This window comes from Scyliorhinus torazame, chromosome 4 (genome assembly GCF_047496885.1).
Source record: "Scyliorhinus torazame isolate Kashiwa2021f chromosome 4, sScyTor2.1, whole genome shotgun sequence".
In the NCBI taxonomy this organism is placed as follows: domain Eukaryota; kingdom Metazoa; phylum Chordata; class Chondrichthyes; order Carcharhiniformes; family Scyliorhinidae; genus Scyliorhinus; species Scyliorhinus torazame.
This window is the reverse complement of record NC_092710.1, coordinates 68,050,663-68,065,807: the sequence shown is the minus strand read 5'-3', so window position 1 is coordinate 68,065,807 and position 15,145 is coordinate 68,050,663. Positions and strand designations below refer to the sequence as shown.

The window sequence follows — 15,145 nt, the reverse complement described above, 5'->3', positions numbered from 1 at the left end:
TTGTCACAAGTAGGCTTCAAATGAAGTTACTGTGAAAAGCCCCTAGTCGCCACATTCCGGCGCCGGGATTTTATAATATAAATGGGCCTGAATCTTCCAAGCAGCGGCAACGATAAGCAGGTTGCCGCTGGGCACGAGGATTCTCCCAACCTGATACTGCTGCACGTTTCTTCCGGGATATTCAGCGGTGACCCTGGGGTGCGCCATTGGAGAAGAGAAGGTCTATTTACAGCACTAGCTGCTGTGTGGTAAGGTTAAAGATCTGATATTTTAATTACTGTTAGTTAATGGTTGAGTGAACGTGTTTATCATTGGACTGGGTGAGTGGTTAGCTGGGGGTGTCAGGAGAGTGGCTGGGGAGTAACAGTATTGGATCGGATGGTTAGTCAGGGAGAACGGGGCATCAGTAGGGAGATTGATAGTCTGGCGTTCAGACGGCTGATCGGGTGATAGTGGTGTGATGGATGTTGACTGAGGTGGGGAGAAGGTGTTGAGCTTATGGGGTAGTGAGTCAAGCAGGGAGTTAATTTGGGATGGCTCAGTGACATAGTAAGATCTCAGGGCAGTTGAGTTGGGGAGTTTAGTCTGTTGCTAACTTTTGGTTGGTTCAATTGGCTCTGTTTTATAACCTTTGCTCTCGAGTCGTCAGGTATCTTTACGATACCGCCATGACGGTCAAGTTCAAGTAATGATCAATAACTCAATACACCAATTAGTAAGATTCAAATCAAAGCACATTTATTTACACACAGTCAAATCTACTCATGCATTAACGCTACTTTCTAAGCTACTTCTATAACTAACAGGCCTATACTTAGCTTCGGACTGGCCCACCAGGTCAGGGGAACAAATGGCCTTTCATTCAGGTTCTGAATCTGCGGGATTCAAAAGCTGGTATGGACTGGTAGCTAGGAGCACCTATCTCGTAGCGAGCGTTGACTTGAGACTTACGGTCTTTTGCCGCCAGCTGAACAGGTCACTGTCAAGGGTTGGTTCGCGTTGCTGAGTGACCCTGTCAAGAAGGACGATGTGAACTTGGGGGCTTTACATTATAGTCCCCAGGGGCTTCCCGCCTTTCGGGGCAGACCCCGTACCTGGTTTCAAGTGATTGGACTTCGTTCCAATCGCTTGGTTCGATTTCTCCAATACTGGAGCGGTTCCCTGATCGATGGGCGGTCTTGAGATGTCCGTTAACCTCTTTTGTGTTGGCTCCTGCTGGTGCCGAGGAGTCTGGCTTGGCCTTGTTTATCTTAAATGTTTGGATTGTTCCCGGGGATCGCTCATTAGTATGTAGATGGCCGCTACATTATTGTGCAGATGGTGGCTGGTATCGATGCTGTCTGGGCTTTTGCAGACTCCAATACACAGTAAACTTGCACCTGTTAGTTTCTGCCTGCGTTGGCTGAATTTCCCTTCAGCCTTTGCTGTTCTCCATTTTACATCGGGAATTGGCCAACACAGGTGGCTACAAGTCCGAATTAGGCAGTGGGGTAGTTGTGGGAGGTGAGGAGGTAGTTGGGTTGGTGGGGTGTTTGGGGATTGTTGATATTGATATGGGTGCTAGTCGGGTTGTGGGATGTAGTATTGTGGTCAGTGGGAAGGAGGGGGGTGATTGGGGGATCTCTGCTGTGGAGTTACGCAGGTATTAGACCAGGTTTTACAGAGCCCTGCTGCATATCTGTTCCAAGTTTCAGACATTCACACAAGGTTCTGGGCAGCAGGGAGGGGCATTTCCCAATAAAAGTTTAAACCTCTGAGGAAATTTCCATGTATGCCTGTGTGATGATATCCCGATGCACATCTTCTGTCGCATGTCTGGTCTTTGATGATACAGAGACCAGAAGATTTGTCCCATTAACCGCAATCTCCTGTTACACTGTTGTTCAATCTGTTTACTTCCTGTTTAATCTTTAATCTGTTTCAGCCTGGGGAGCAATCAGTTCAGTGCAGATGGAAAAAAAAAGCTGAAGTCACTCTGTGAATCCAGGTCGCGACTGAAAGTGATGGTGTGAACATATAAATTTATAGACATCGGTACTCTCATTATATGAACATTTTTCTCTGATTTCCTGACCCTCCCCTTTAGCAGGTTGAAATCCTATTGGTCGTTTACCGGTTTCCAGCTTGAGCTGAGTGAGTGTCATCTCCCACTGTGATGTCAGAGGCCCAGCAACAGGGTCACCAGACTCTACCTCCCGGCCCCACAGAGCTGCTTACGCAGGATATCCAGGGCTGAATGTTCCCCAATGGGGTCCAGGGGAATTGTACAGGCAGGAAGAATCCAAGGTGGGGATCAGTCTGGGCTGTAGTGGGGCACTGACAATTATACAGTGTTTTGGTGGTCGGGGGTAAAGTACCCAGGGTTCCCCCTCAGTATCAATGTTGGAAAGTGAACGCATGTGGGTTCAGGATAGGGACAGGGTCTGTTCAGCTGGGATGGATTCCACCATCCAATAAGGGCAAACACGCACTGCATGGGATGACTTCGGGAGAGTATCCTGTTTGTGAGGTTCCAGTGGATTGTGTAACTGGGAAATTAGACTGAAAGTATCAATGCTTTTATTCCTTTTCTAAGTGAGAAAACAATAGTTGTTGAAACAATGTATTTATTGCAGACTGTTCTAAACAGCTGGAATGGCGCACAAGACAGGAGTGTGTCAAATAAAGAGGTTGACCTGGTAATTTCACCTGACCACTCAGAGTAACAGGTTGTGGAGGTTGAGTGACCCAGTGTAAACTACACTGCATTAAATGGGCAGGATCCATGCAGGGATCCACAGTCTGAATCCCTGTGGGCCTAATGCGTGGACTGTGGTCTAAACAGCAGGATCACCAGCATTTTAACAGAAAGAAGATAGTTCAATGTTCTTGCTCAGGTTCCTTATGATGTAACTCTGTTGAATGATATTTTCCAGATACTGATGGACACGCTGTATATTATAATATTTCCTGCTTTATTTTACATTCACCATCAATAGACAGTTTGCTTATTAACTCCTCTCTCTGATATAATAAATAGTGAAGTTTCACTGTATTCATCAGATTTCACAAATCACGGAATGGGAAACATTAATTTAGTAATCAGCAACGACCAGATTAGGAGTAACAAGCTCACACAAGAAAGATGAACCGGTTTTAGACTGACAGATCAAGGGACAGAGGGATAAGGCTGTTCAATGTAAAGATCACAACTAAAAAATATCAAATTAATCATCATACAGTGAGGAATTAAGACTTGTATAGTAAAAGAACAAGGAACAGGAATAAAAATAAACATTTTATAGCATCAATCATGTGCTTATGTGATTGTGGTCACTCGCACCCAATTAGTGCTCGTAGTCCACAAATCACAATGAGATAAATGGGCATTCAATGGATTTTGTTTCAAGTATAAGGAAGGTAGTGTATTGGTTAAGTTGCTGGGCTAATAATCCAGATGTTATGCTGGAAATGAAATGTCGCCACAGCCCTAGACCATAGGCTGCTCTCCCATTTGAGCTAGTGAGCTGACTGGTGATGATTCAATAAGAGTCACCACACCTCAGGCAAGGGGCAAAGTTGATCTCATCCAATACGGGAATTGAACCTGCGCTGTTGGTGTTGCTCCACATTATGAGCCAACCGTCAAGCCAATTGAGTTCATTATGACCCAGAGAGAGTGAATTTAGATAACAGTTTGAGAAGCTTAATTCAGTTTAATAGAAACTGGATTTTAAAAAGGAATTTGTCAGTGTCATTAATCAGTCTTGAGTTTTTGGAAAGCAAACGTGCTGTCCTTATCTGGTCTGTTCTGTATCTTACTCCAGACCCTCTCCAATGTGATTGGCTGTTATGTTAGCTGCCTCTGAAGTGCCAAACAGTTCCAACAAAGATTCAAAAAGACGGCCCAACAGCAACATCTCAGAGTAATTTCAGTCGACAATATAGTGACTTTACCAGTGACACCCACAGCTGGGAAATGGGTGGAAAAGAAACTTGTCACTCAGGTGTAAAACTGATGTTTCAGATCCGTGAAATGGAAATTGAAATGTTTCTGTGAGGCTGCTGATTTAAAATGGCAGCTTTTCACCACAGCAGCAAGTTGAGGGATAAATGTCAATGCAGATAATAGCAAATTACTGCGGATGCTGGAATCTGAAATTAAAAAGAAAATGCTGGAAAATCTCAGCAGGTCTGGCAGCATCTGTAGGGAGAGAAAAGTGCTAATGCTTCGGGTCCAGATGACCCTTTGTCAAAGCTTCCACCCCCCCCGCCCCTCCCCAACTCCATACACACACATGTACACAGAAAACATATACGGTTGTTGACCTTTTTCATAAACAGACGAGGTCCTTCCTACCCACTCGAAAAGGACTTTCATATTTACATATAGTTCAACTTAATAGCCAGTCAGCCTTCTCTGTTGCAAAGAAAATTGGGTCTTCCTTTACAGGGAATGGCTGATGCCAGACAGTCAGGGAGGATAAGGGGCCAATGACTGCATCTCACTCCATAATCGAACTTCGAGACTACTGGAGAGAGTGAGGTTCAACTGGAGCATGCAGTCAGAACCAAGTCTGCAGTACCATGCACAGATCTCCAAACCTTTCCAATCCCATCTCCTTCCAAACTCCGAAGGAAGAATTCAAAACCGCCAGCACAAAACAATGGTTCCCACAGATTGGGGCCAACATTGATATAGCTCCCAGTTTGAAGTGCCATCTAAATTGTCTCCATAATTTCAAGGTGGCCACTACCACCGGATCAGCAGTCAAATTCTTTGGGAAATCAAAAGGAGAGCCGTAACCAATGCTCTAACCATGACCCCAAAATTTAGCTTCTGTAACGAGTCCCAGATGTGGGCCACCCAAACCCCCAGATAATGAAAGTTGGATCTGGCCAGACGAAAAGACAACTTCCTCAGGTTGACTCCTCTTTCTGGGGATTCACCGAAAAACATTCGCTTTTACCCAGGTTCAATCTGTACCACGAAAGGAGCCAAAACTCTCAAGCAGTTTCATTATCTCTTCTGCACTGGAGAGAGGGTCTGTCACATACAGTAACAAGTCGTCCATATATCAGGACATCCTATGCACCCGCCTCCTCTATCACTTCCCCTCCACTTTGTGGATGACCTCAGTGCAATAGCCAGAGGTTCGATTGCCAGGACATACAACAGAGGAGCCAATGGACATCCCTGCCTCGTGCCTCTTCCCAGTCAAAAGTGTTTTGAGTTTCAATCATTTGTATGGACACTGGCAGTGGGGGCGCTATAATCCTGTCCTTCTGAAATTATCCCTGGGTGGCAGGACTCCAGGCACTTCACCAATACCTTCGCTAGCAACTTTCATCTGCATTCAACAAAGAGATGGGATGGTATGACCCACATGGCAACTGCTCAGCCAAAGACCGCAAGAAAGAGTCGTGAACATAGCCCAGTTCATCACACGACCCTGCCTCCCACCCATTGACTCTATCTACACATCCTGCTGCCTTGGGAAAGCGGACAGCATAATCACAGACCCTCCAACCCGGCTTACTCACTCTTCCAACTTCTTCCATCAGGCAAGAGGTACAAAACTCTGAGAACCCACACAAACAGATTTAAAAACAGCTTCTTCCCCACTGTTACCAAACTCCTAAACAACCCTCTTAAGAACTTGTTTAATACTACACTCCTGTATGCTTCATCCGATGCCACTGTCTATGTATTTACATTATGTACCTTGTGTTACTCTGTTATGTATTTTCTTTTCTTTTCATGTACTAAATGATCTGTTTGAGCTGCTTGCAGAAAATACTTTTCACTGTACCTCGGTACACGTGACAATAAACAAATCCAATCCAATCCAATTCCATTTGGACTTTATCCTTCTTCAATATCAAGGAGATTGTTGCTTGCATCAAATAGGTTGGAACATCCCTCGAGTCAAAGGGTCCTCAAACATCTAAAGCAGGACTGGGGTCAGTAACCCAGCAAACCTCTTGTAAAATTCAATAGGGTCCCTTTGCCTTCCCCGCCTGCATCAAACTCATACCCTCCTTAATCTCATCTAGAGTCAGAGGAGCTTCCAATTCCTTCCTCTCCTCCTGCTCCATTACTGGGAAGGCCAAACCATTTAAAAACTAGGAAATTAAGGACACATCCACCAGGGATTCTGACTTGTACAGGTTCCGATAGAACGCTTTGAGTGCCCCATTAACCTTGGTGAGGGTGGAGACCAGTCTATCCCCCCATCCCAATCCCTGACTTTCACTGTTTCCCGAGAGGCCGCCTCAGCCGATGTGGCAGGAAGCTTACAAGCCGTTTTCCTGTGTTTAAAAAGAATATTGTAGCAAGCGGACCACCCTGTCCATGGATAGAAGCCCAAACTCCAACTGTAGCTTCTTACAAGCCAGCAATTCTGCTGTCTTAATTGTTTGAGTATTGATGATCCACCTCTAAGATGGCATCCATCAACCTCCCTGCCCTTTCGCTCTTTTTCCTTGTGCAGCTTAAAGGAGACAATGGGGTAGCATGGTGGCACAGTGGTTATTGCTGCCTCACGGCCCCGGGGCCCCAAGTTCAATCCCGGCTCTGGGTCACTGTCCGTGTGGAGTTTACACATTCTCCCCGTGTTTGTGTGGGTTTCACCCCCACAACCCAAAGGTGTGCAGGGTAGGTGGATTGGCCACGCTAAATTGCCCCTTAATTGGAAAAAATGAATTGGGTACTCTAAATTTATAAAACAAAAATTAAAGGAGACAATCTCCCCTCTAATGACCACCTTCAGCGCCTCCCAAAACATTGAAGGGGAAATCTCCTCACTCCTGGTAAAGCTCAAATATTGTTCAATGATAGAGGAGATCCTCTCACAAAAACTTTTATCTGCCAACAACGAAGTAGCAAACCTCCAAAGGGGGTGCTGAGTTCAAGCCAACCACTAATGTGGGGCGTGATTGGTGATCACCATTGCTGAGTATCCCGAATCCATCACCCTGGGCAGCAAGGACCTACCGACCACAAAAACTCAATCCTAGAATAGACATGGTGGACCGGAGAGAATGAAAATTCCTCTCCCCCTAAGTGTAAAAAAACTCCTTCCGCCACCACCCATCTACACCATACCCAAACAATCAGATAAACTAGACAAAACCCCAAACATGCCCCTCTCCCTTACCGCACCTCAACCAACCCATTAATAAAACCCCTAAACCTAACTAAAAGAATCCCTGCCCCCTCACATGAGCCACAGATAACCCCATCTCCCCACTTCTGTTAACTAATGAATCTAAATAATGGAGTTACCCCCGCATAGTGCCTTCAATAACCTTAACATTCCAAAGTACCCACCTAGCCGTGTTCGCCCAAAATCGATTTATAAATTCCAAGTAAGAACAACAAAATCAATAGACTTCTTCATAAAAAGCAACAGTCCCATCTCTACCTCTTCAACCATTAACAGGAATGAACAGAGAAATAGAAAAAAATTCCCAAATGACCCTCCCCCTTTTCCAAACCATTTTCCTTCAACATGGATACAATACACTTATTACAATTCTTAACGACTCGCTTCGACTCATTTTATATAAGGTTGTTCTTTTCCTTAATTTTTCCTTTGTATATGAATGAATCTCACTCTCAAAGCCAGCTGCCAAATCCCGCCCCCAGTAACTACAACTGATGACTTGTAACCAGGGCATAAGACCTGTCTCCAGGTGACATTACAGGGAGACGGGAGGCAATCACACAGGATAGGGGCAGGAATTTGAAACTATGTGATGGAGAAATAGGCTCAAATTCTAATTCAGGGTCTATTAGACACACTTTCACCCGCTAACTCATGGAGTCAACGAACAAGCGACATTGGAATGTATTATTTTGAATTATATTTCACTATTTTTCTACAATATCATTGGGAATTCTTCATCTATTATAGGCTGTGTGACAAGTGAGAATTCACAAACATTTGAAAGGTGTCATTAGGTCGGAAGAGCAGCCGGGAAGTGTTTGAATGTTTGAGAAGCTGTGAAATACATTAAAGAGGGGAAGTAGGGGAGGAGGGGGTGAGGGGAGGGGAGAGTGGGCACCGAAAAGGAGCAGCATGTCAACTGTAACTCATCTAATTTTATGAAGTGTAAAAATGTAAAAAATAAATTAAAATATTTTGAAAAAAGAAAGAGGTGAATTATGTATTTCCGGGTCTCATCTTAGGCCCATTTTTTCACTGTGGATGGTTGTTTGGTGTTGGTCTGTGGGAAGTGCCCTCCTTTTCCCTTCCCACTCCCTGTCACTTGGTCTCCCCTCCCTTCTTTTCTACTCTTCCCTCCTGTTTGCTTGTCTTTTGGGGTTCTTTTTTGTGTGGCCATGTGTTGGGCCCTCTGGTCCGCATGTCGCTCTCTCTCTGGCCTCCCCCTTGCTGTTTCCCAGTCTCTCCCCACCCCCCCCAACCTGTTGCCCCCCCTCTCGTTCCTGTCTATTTTCTGTTGTCCTGATGGCAGTTGGTTGGTAAATGGCCCCTATGCTTTGTGGAATCGACCTTCAGACCCTTGGATCATGTACTTGATATTCTCCAGGTGGAGAAATTCCGCCAGGTCTGCCAGCCATCTTCACTTGTGGGTGCTGCTGCTGATAGCCAGCTGAGGGGCTGTTTAGCACAGGGCTAAATCGCTGGCTTTGAAAGCAGACCAAGGCAGGCCAGCAGCACGGTTCAATTCCCGTAACAGCCTCCCCGAACAGGCGCCGGAATGTGGCGACTAGGGGCTTTTCACAGTAACTTCATTTGAAGCCTACTTGTGACAAGCGATTTTCATTTCATTAAAATAATGTACATGGAGCCAAAGATGGAAGAAAATTATTGTCAAATAATTGGTGACACAATGGTTAACAGTGCTGCCTCACAGTGCCAGGACCTGGGTTCATTTCTGGCCTTGAGGGACTGTGGAGTTTATACCTTCTCCCTGTGTCTGTGTGTTCCTCCGGGTGCCCTAGTATCCTCCCACAGTCCAAAGTGTGCCGGTTAGGTGGGATTAGACATGGTAAATTGCCCCTTAATATCCAAAGATGTGCAGATTAGGCGGGTGACAGGGATAGGGTGGAAGAAATGGGCCTGGGTACAATGCTCTTTCAGAGGGTCGGTGGGACGAATGACCTCCTTCTGCACTACAGGGATTCTAAGGATTCTCTGAAGATGACCTAAAGCATGGCAACAGAAGAGTCTTAGAGGAGGTAATGAGCTAGAGGTAAACCTGGAGCTACTCAAGAGCATGGGGCATGGGAGGCTAGAAGCATGACTCGACAGTGTGCTAGTGAGAATTGGGTATGAGCAAGAGGCCACAGTCAGGAGAATGGCAACTTATGGGTGGGTTTTTGGGTGACTGATGCAAGTCTGGAAGAGGATAAAAAGATAGAGAAGATTAAGTCCAAGCATCAAATTAAAACATAATGAGGGGCAGCACGGTAGCATTGTGGATAGTACAATTGCTTCACAGCTCCAGGGTCCCAGGTTCGATTCCGGCTTGGGTCACTGTGCGGAGTCTGCACATCCTCCCCGTGTGTGCGTGGGTTTCCTCCGGGTGCTCCGGTTTCCTCCCACAGTCCAAAGATGTGCAGGTTAGGTGGATTGGCCATGATAAATTGCCCTTAGTGTCCAAAATTGCCCTTAGTGTTGGGTGGGGTTACTGGGTTATGGGGATTGGGTGGAGGTGATGACTTGGATAGGGTGCTCTTTCCAAGAGCCGGTGCAGACTCGATGGGCCGAATGGCCTCCTTCTGCACTGGAAATTCTATGAAATTCTATGAGAAGGATTTTCCGGAGGGCGATTAGGAAATCGATACAGGCGTCAGTCCTCTTCCCCATACGAAGTTCTGACTGGTCCGATACCCTTCGGGGTATGGTTCCACCCTCACCCCCCAACCTTGGACATTGTCTTGAAGAAGACTGTCCAAAACCCAACTGGGTCTGGGGCATGTCCAGATCATGTGGGTGGCCGGGCCTCCCTGGCAGCGTTCACATTTGTCCTCCATCTCTGGGAAGAACCTGCTCATTCGGATTCCTTTCAGGTGTGCTCTGTGCACCATTTTTAGCTGCATGAGGCTTAGCTTTGCACAGCAGGAGGTAGAGTTGGGCCTGTTCAGTGGTTTGCTCCAGAGACCCCACCCTAGCTCTTCCTCCCATTTTTCCCTTGTTTCTTCCAGTGGGGAGCTTGTCCTTTCTAAAGGTCGTCCTTATGTGTCCCCGCAGATCCCCATACTGTCCGTATCCAGTAGCTCCTCCAACATTGTGTCTCTTGGGGCCCTTGGGTATCATGTCTCCTTGCAAAGAAACCATTTGACTTGCAAATCTCAGAGTTCCTGTCCGTTCGGTAGTTTCAGCCTCTCCGTCAGCACTTCTTGCCTGTCCCTTATCTGGAAGGCCCTAACCGTCAGTCTCCTACTCTTAAAGGTGACATCTAGCTGGTGGGAACCTGTGGTTGCTGCAGATGGGGGTCATGGTGGACAACTTAGTTCCAGGTTCTCAGTGCTACTACTACCACTGGGCTGGTTGAGAGTTTTGCTGGCGGGGATGGAAGCACTGTCATGGTGAGGGCACGGAGAGGTATTCATGTGCTGGAGGACACATCCATCCTCAACCATTGCGTGTTTGGTTCCTTCACCCATCCCTTCACTCTCGGTCACGGCTGCCCATGCTTCATAGTCTTTGCAGTGTTTTTTTAGGGATTCTTGGATTCATTGCCCCCCCCGCCCCCCAGATACACACACAAACTCCAGAATCACTTTGACTATTGCTTGGAAAAAAGCTTTGGTGATGTAAATCGGTATGGATCTGAACAGAAAGAGGAACCTGGATAGTACATTCGTCTTGATGATCAGCACCAGCCCCACCAGGGAAAGTGGAAGTACATCCCATCTCTGTAGATTTTAATTTCCTCCACCAGACTAGTCATGTTCAACTTGTGGATCCATGTCCAGTCATGGGCTTTCTGGATCCCCAGGTAGTGGATTTGTTTCAGGCTAGTTTGAATGGCAGACTCTCCAGCTCAGTCTCTCCCCTTCTCGGGTTCACCGGGATAACTTTGCTTTTGGCCAGGTTGAGGTTGTAGCCTGAGAAGGCTCCAAAATCTCCCAGAAGCTTTGTGATTTAGTTCATGCCGTTTTGCAGGTCCGAGATGTAGAGGAGCAGATCATCTGCAGAGAATGAGACTTTGTGCTCTTTGTCTCCTCTTCGGATTTCCTTCCAGCCTCTCGTGTTTCTCAGGCCAATTGCGAGCAGCTTGTATGCCAGGGCTAACAGGAGTGGGGACAGTGGCCTTGTGCCTCTGTGCAACTGGAAGTATTCAGAGCTGGTGGTGTTGGAGCGAACGCTCGCGTTGAGGGTGTTGTACAGGAGTTTCACCCATGAGGTGAACTCTGGCCCTAACCCAAACCTTCCAGTGCCTCAATGACGCATTTCCACTCGACTCTTGTTGAAGACCTTTTCTGTGTCCAGGGAGGCAATCACCTCTGGTGTTCTCTCCTCTGGATGGGATCAGTATCACATTCAGCAGCCATCTGATGTTCGCAGTTAACTGTCTACCCTTAACAAAGCCTGTTTGTTCCTCTGCGACGACCTCTGGTACACAGTGCTCCAGTCTCTTGGCCAGGACATTTGCGAGTATCTTCGCGTCCACACTGAGCAGCGAAATGGGTCGGTCTTTTTTGGGTATCAGTGATATGGTGGCCTGTGTTAGTGAAGGAGGTAGGGTGCCTCTCACTACTGCGAACATTTCCCGCAGGTGCAATGTGAAAGCTGGAGTGAATTTTTTGTGGAAGTCCGCCGGGAACCCATCATGTCCCGGAGCCTTCCCCACCTGCATGGAGTTGATACTCTCCATGACCTCTTCCAGCTCCCCTCCATCTATCGTTCCCCAAGACTGGCATTTCCATTCCACTGAGGAATTGTTTCATCCCCAAGTCCCCATGGGGAGCTTGGAGGTGTACAGTCCCCAGTAGAGGGCCTCGAATGTTTTATTGACCTTTTTTCGATCGGCTACCAGTCTGCCTCTGCTATCCTTCACCAGCTGGCAAGGTGGATACAGAACTGGCTAGGTCATAGAAGGCAGAGAGTAGCAATGGAAGGATGCTTTTCTAATTGGAGGGCTGTGACCAGTGGTGTTCCACAAGGATCAGTGCTGGGACCTTTGCTCTTTGTAGTATATATAAATGATTTGGAGGAAAATATAACTGGTCTGATTAGTAAGTTTGCAGACGACACAAAGGTTGGTGGAATTGCGGATAGCGATGAGGACTGTCAGAGGATACAGCAGGAATAAGATTGTTTGGAGACTTGGGTGGAGAGATGGCAGATGGAGTTTAATCCGGACAAATGTGAGGTAATGCATTTTGGAAGGTCTAATGCAGGTAGGGAATATACAGTGAATGGTAGAACCCTCAAGAGTATTGAAAGTCAAAGAGATCTAGGAGTATAGGTCCACAGGTCATTGAAAGACCTGGTAGTCAAGAAGGCATACGGCATGCTTGCCTTCATTGGCCGGGGCATTGAGTATAAGAATTGGCAAGTCATGTTGCAGCTGTATAGAACCTTAGTTAGGCCACACTTGGAGTATAGTGTTCAATTCTGGTCGCCACACTACCAGAAGGATGTGGAGGCTTTAGAGAGGGTGCAGAAGAGATTTACCAGAATGTTGCCTGGTATGGAGGGCATTAGCTATGAGGAGCGGTTGAATAAACTCGGTTTGTTCTCACTGGAACGAAGGATGTTGAGGGGCGACCTGATAGAGGTCTACAAAATTATGAGGGGCATAGACAGAGTGGATAGTCAGAGGCTTTTCCCAGGGGTAGAGGGGTCAATTACTAGGGGGCATAGGTTTAAGGTGAGAGGGGCAAGGTTTAGAGTAGATGTACGAGGCATGTTTTTTACGCAGAGGGTAGTGGGTGCCTGGAACTCGCTACCGGAGGAGGTGGTGGAAGCAGGGACGATAGTGACATTTAAGGGGCATCTTGACAAATACATGAATAGGATGGGAATAGAGGGATACGGACCTAGGAAGTGTAGAAGATTGTAGTTTAGTTGGGTAGCATGGTCGGCACGGGCTTGGAGGGCCGAAGGGCCTGTTCCTGTGCTGTACATTTCTTTGTTCTTGTTCTTGCGCTATTTCCCTTGTGGCTGCCTGCTTCCTCAGCTGGTGAGCCAGCAGGCAGCTGGCCTTCTCTCCGTGCTCATAAAAGGTTCCCCGTGTCTGGCGGGGCTGATGCACCTCATTCTTGGTGGATAGCAGGTTAAAGTCCGTTTGTAACTTTTTTCTTCTCAGCAAGAAGCTCTACGATCAGGGCCACGGAATACTCTCTGTCGATCCAGCATGGAGTTGATTAGTTGTCGCCTATCTGCCCTCTCTTCCCCATCTCTACGTGCCGTGCAGGGGCGGCACAGCGCCAGGGTCCCAGGTTTGATTCTCAGCTTGGATCACTGTCTGGCGGAGTCTGCACGTTCTCCCTGTGTCTGCGTGGGTTTCCTCCAATAAGTCCCGAAAGACGTGCAGTTTGGTGAATTGGACACTCTGAAATCTCCCTCTGTGTACCCGAACAGGTGCTGGAATGTGGCGACATGGGGCTTTTCACAATAACTTAATTACAGTGTTAATGTAAGCCTACTTGTGTCAATAAAAATTATTATTAATCTCACCCCTCATCACAGCCTTCAGTGCCTCCCAGAACGTAGAAGGTCAGACTTCCTCGTTCCAGTTGTTCGTAACATACTCGTCTATGGCCTGTGATGTTTTCGGGCAGAAGACCTTGTTGGCCAAGAAGGTCATGTCCAACCTCCACAAATTCGTTCTCACCTCGGTGCAGGAACCACAATGGGTCCACTGTGATCTGCTCCATAAACGTTCCTTATTGCCACGCCATGCCTGCTGTTTTCCCTGTTGTGGAGTTTGATCTGGCCGTCAGTGGGTCCTGTACACAGTTAAAGTCCCCTCATAATCAGCCGGTGTGTGTCTGTGTCAGGGTTTTTCAAACTTAGGGTCGCGACCTGCAGTTGGGTCGTGGGCGGGTGACAGCAGGGTCGTGGAATGATCAGGCGTGCCATTCCTGCAGTAGTTCCGTTTCGGGAGGAGAACCTTTCTTTTACTTTGAGAATGAAGTCCAAGTCGGAAAGTCCGGCAGAGAGTCAGCAATTGTTGGTGGTCAGTGGGGTGGAGAGAGAAACATAAATGTACGTGGCTTGGGGCTCATCCCTAGTTTATGTGGAGATGTCTGAGTGCCGGCTGGTGTCTGGGAGGTTTTGTGCCTGGCGTTCAGGGTGAGTGAGACTCAGAGCTTGAGGGGGGGATGCGACCGCTCCATCATCATGGCAGGAGCTAGATCTCCCCCTTTTGAGAATTTGGAACAGAATCCCGGTGCACCTGCACCGGAGGCTCGATGTGCTGCTTCCCCACCATCCCCCTGGCGCAGCTCCTCTCGGTGATTTATCTGGGGAAACTAGGCCTGTGTGGGCCTAGGTTCTTCTGCGAGACAGGCCTCGTGACTGAGCCTCCCACCCCCTGTTTGGGGTGAGACCCAGCTCCTGATTTGTGATTTGATTGTCGGGGTAACTGGGCTGAGGGGCTGTATTTGGTAAAGACCTGGGCGCACTAAATGCCAGGCTCAAAAATTACAGTCAACATGGTTATTCTCAGGAGTTGTGTTCACGACTTTTTACATTTCATTTTAGTATCTGAGATTGCATTTTGAAACTAATTCCCTGTCTCTACTGAGAAGGACGCCCCTCTTGTGTTATAAACCGAACTTTGGTGTAAAATGACATGAACCCTGATAATCATATCGCTTATTCTGGTTTTAAGAACATAAGAACTAGGAGCGGGAGTAGGCCATCTGGCTCCTCGAGCCTGCTCCGCCATTCAATGAGATCATGGCTGATCTTTTGTGGACTCAGCTCCACTTTCCGGCCCGAACACCATAACCCTTAATCCCTTTATTCTTCAAAAAACTATCTATCTGTATCTTAAAACATTTAATGAAGGAGCCTCAACTGCTTCACTGGATAAGGAATTCCATAGATTCACAACCCTTTGGATGAAGAAGTTCCTCCTAATCTCAGTCCTAAATCAACTTTCCCTTATTTTGAGGCTATGCCCCCTAGTTCTGCTTTCACCCGCCAGTGGAAACAACCTGCCCGCATCTATCCTA

General features: G+C 47.2%; 1 protein-coding gene across 7 annotated transcripts in view; it reads left to right on the top strand.

Annotated features, from left to right (window-relative positions):
• Window positions 1–5,832, top strand: part of LOC140410282 (NACHT, LRR and PYD domains-containing protein 3-like) — a 193,457-nt gene extending 187,625 nt beyond the window's left edge. For all 7 annotated transcript variants that reach the window (XM_072498254.1, XM_072498253.1, XM_072498250.1 and 4 more), the window contains one exon: window positions 1,925–5,832. In XM_072498254.1, the coding sequence (XP_072354355.1) occupies window positions 1,925–2,012 (88 nt within the window). In that variant the 3' untranslated portion in view covers window positions 2,013–5,832. The remainder of the gene's footprint in view (window positions 1–1,924) is intronic.
• The last annotated feature ends 9,313 nt before the right edge of the window (window positions 5,833–15,145 follow it).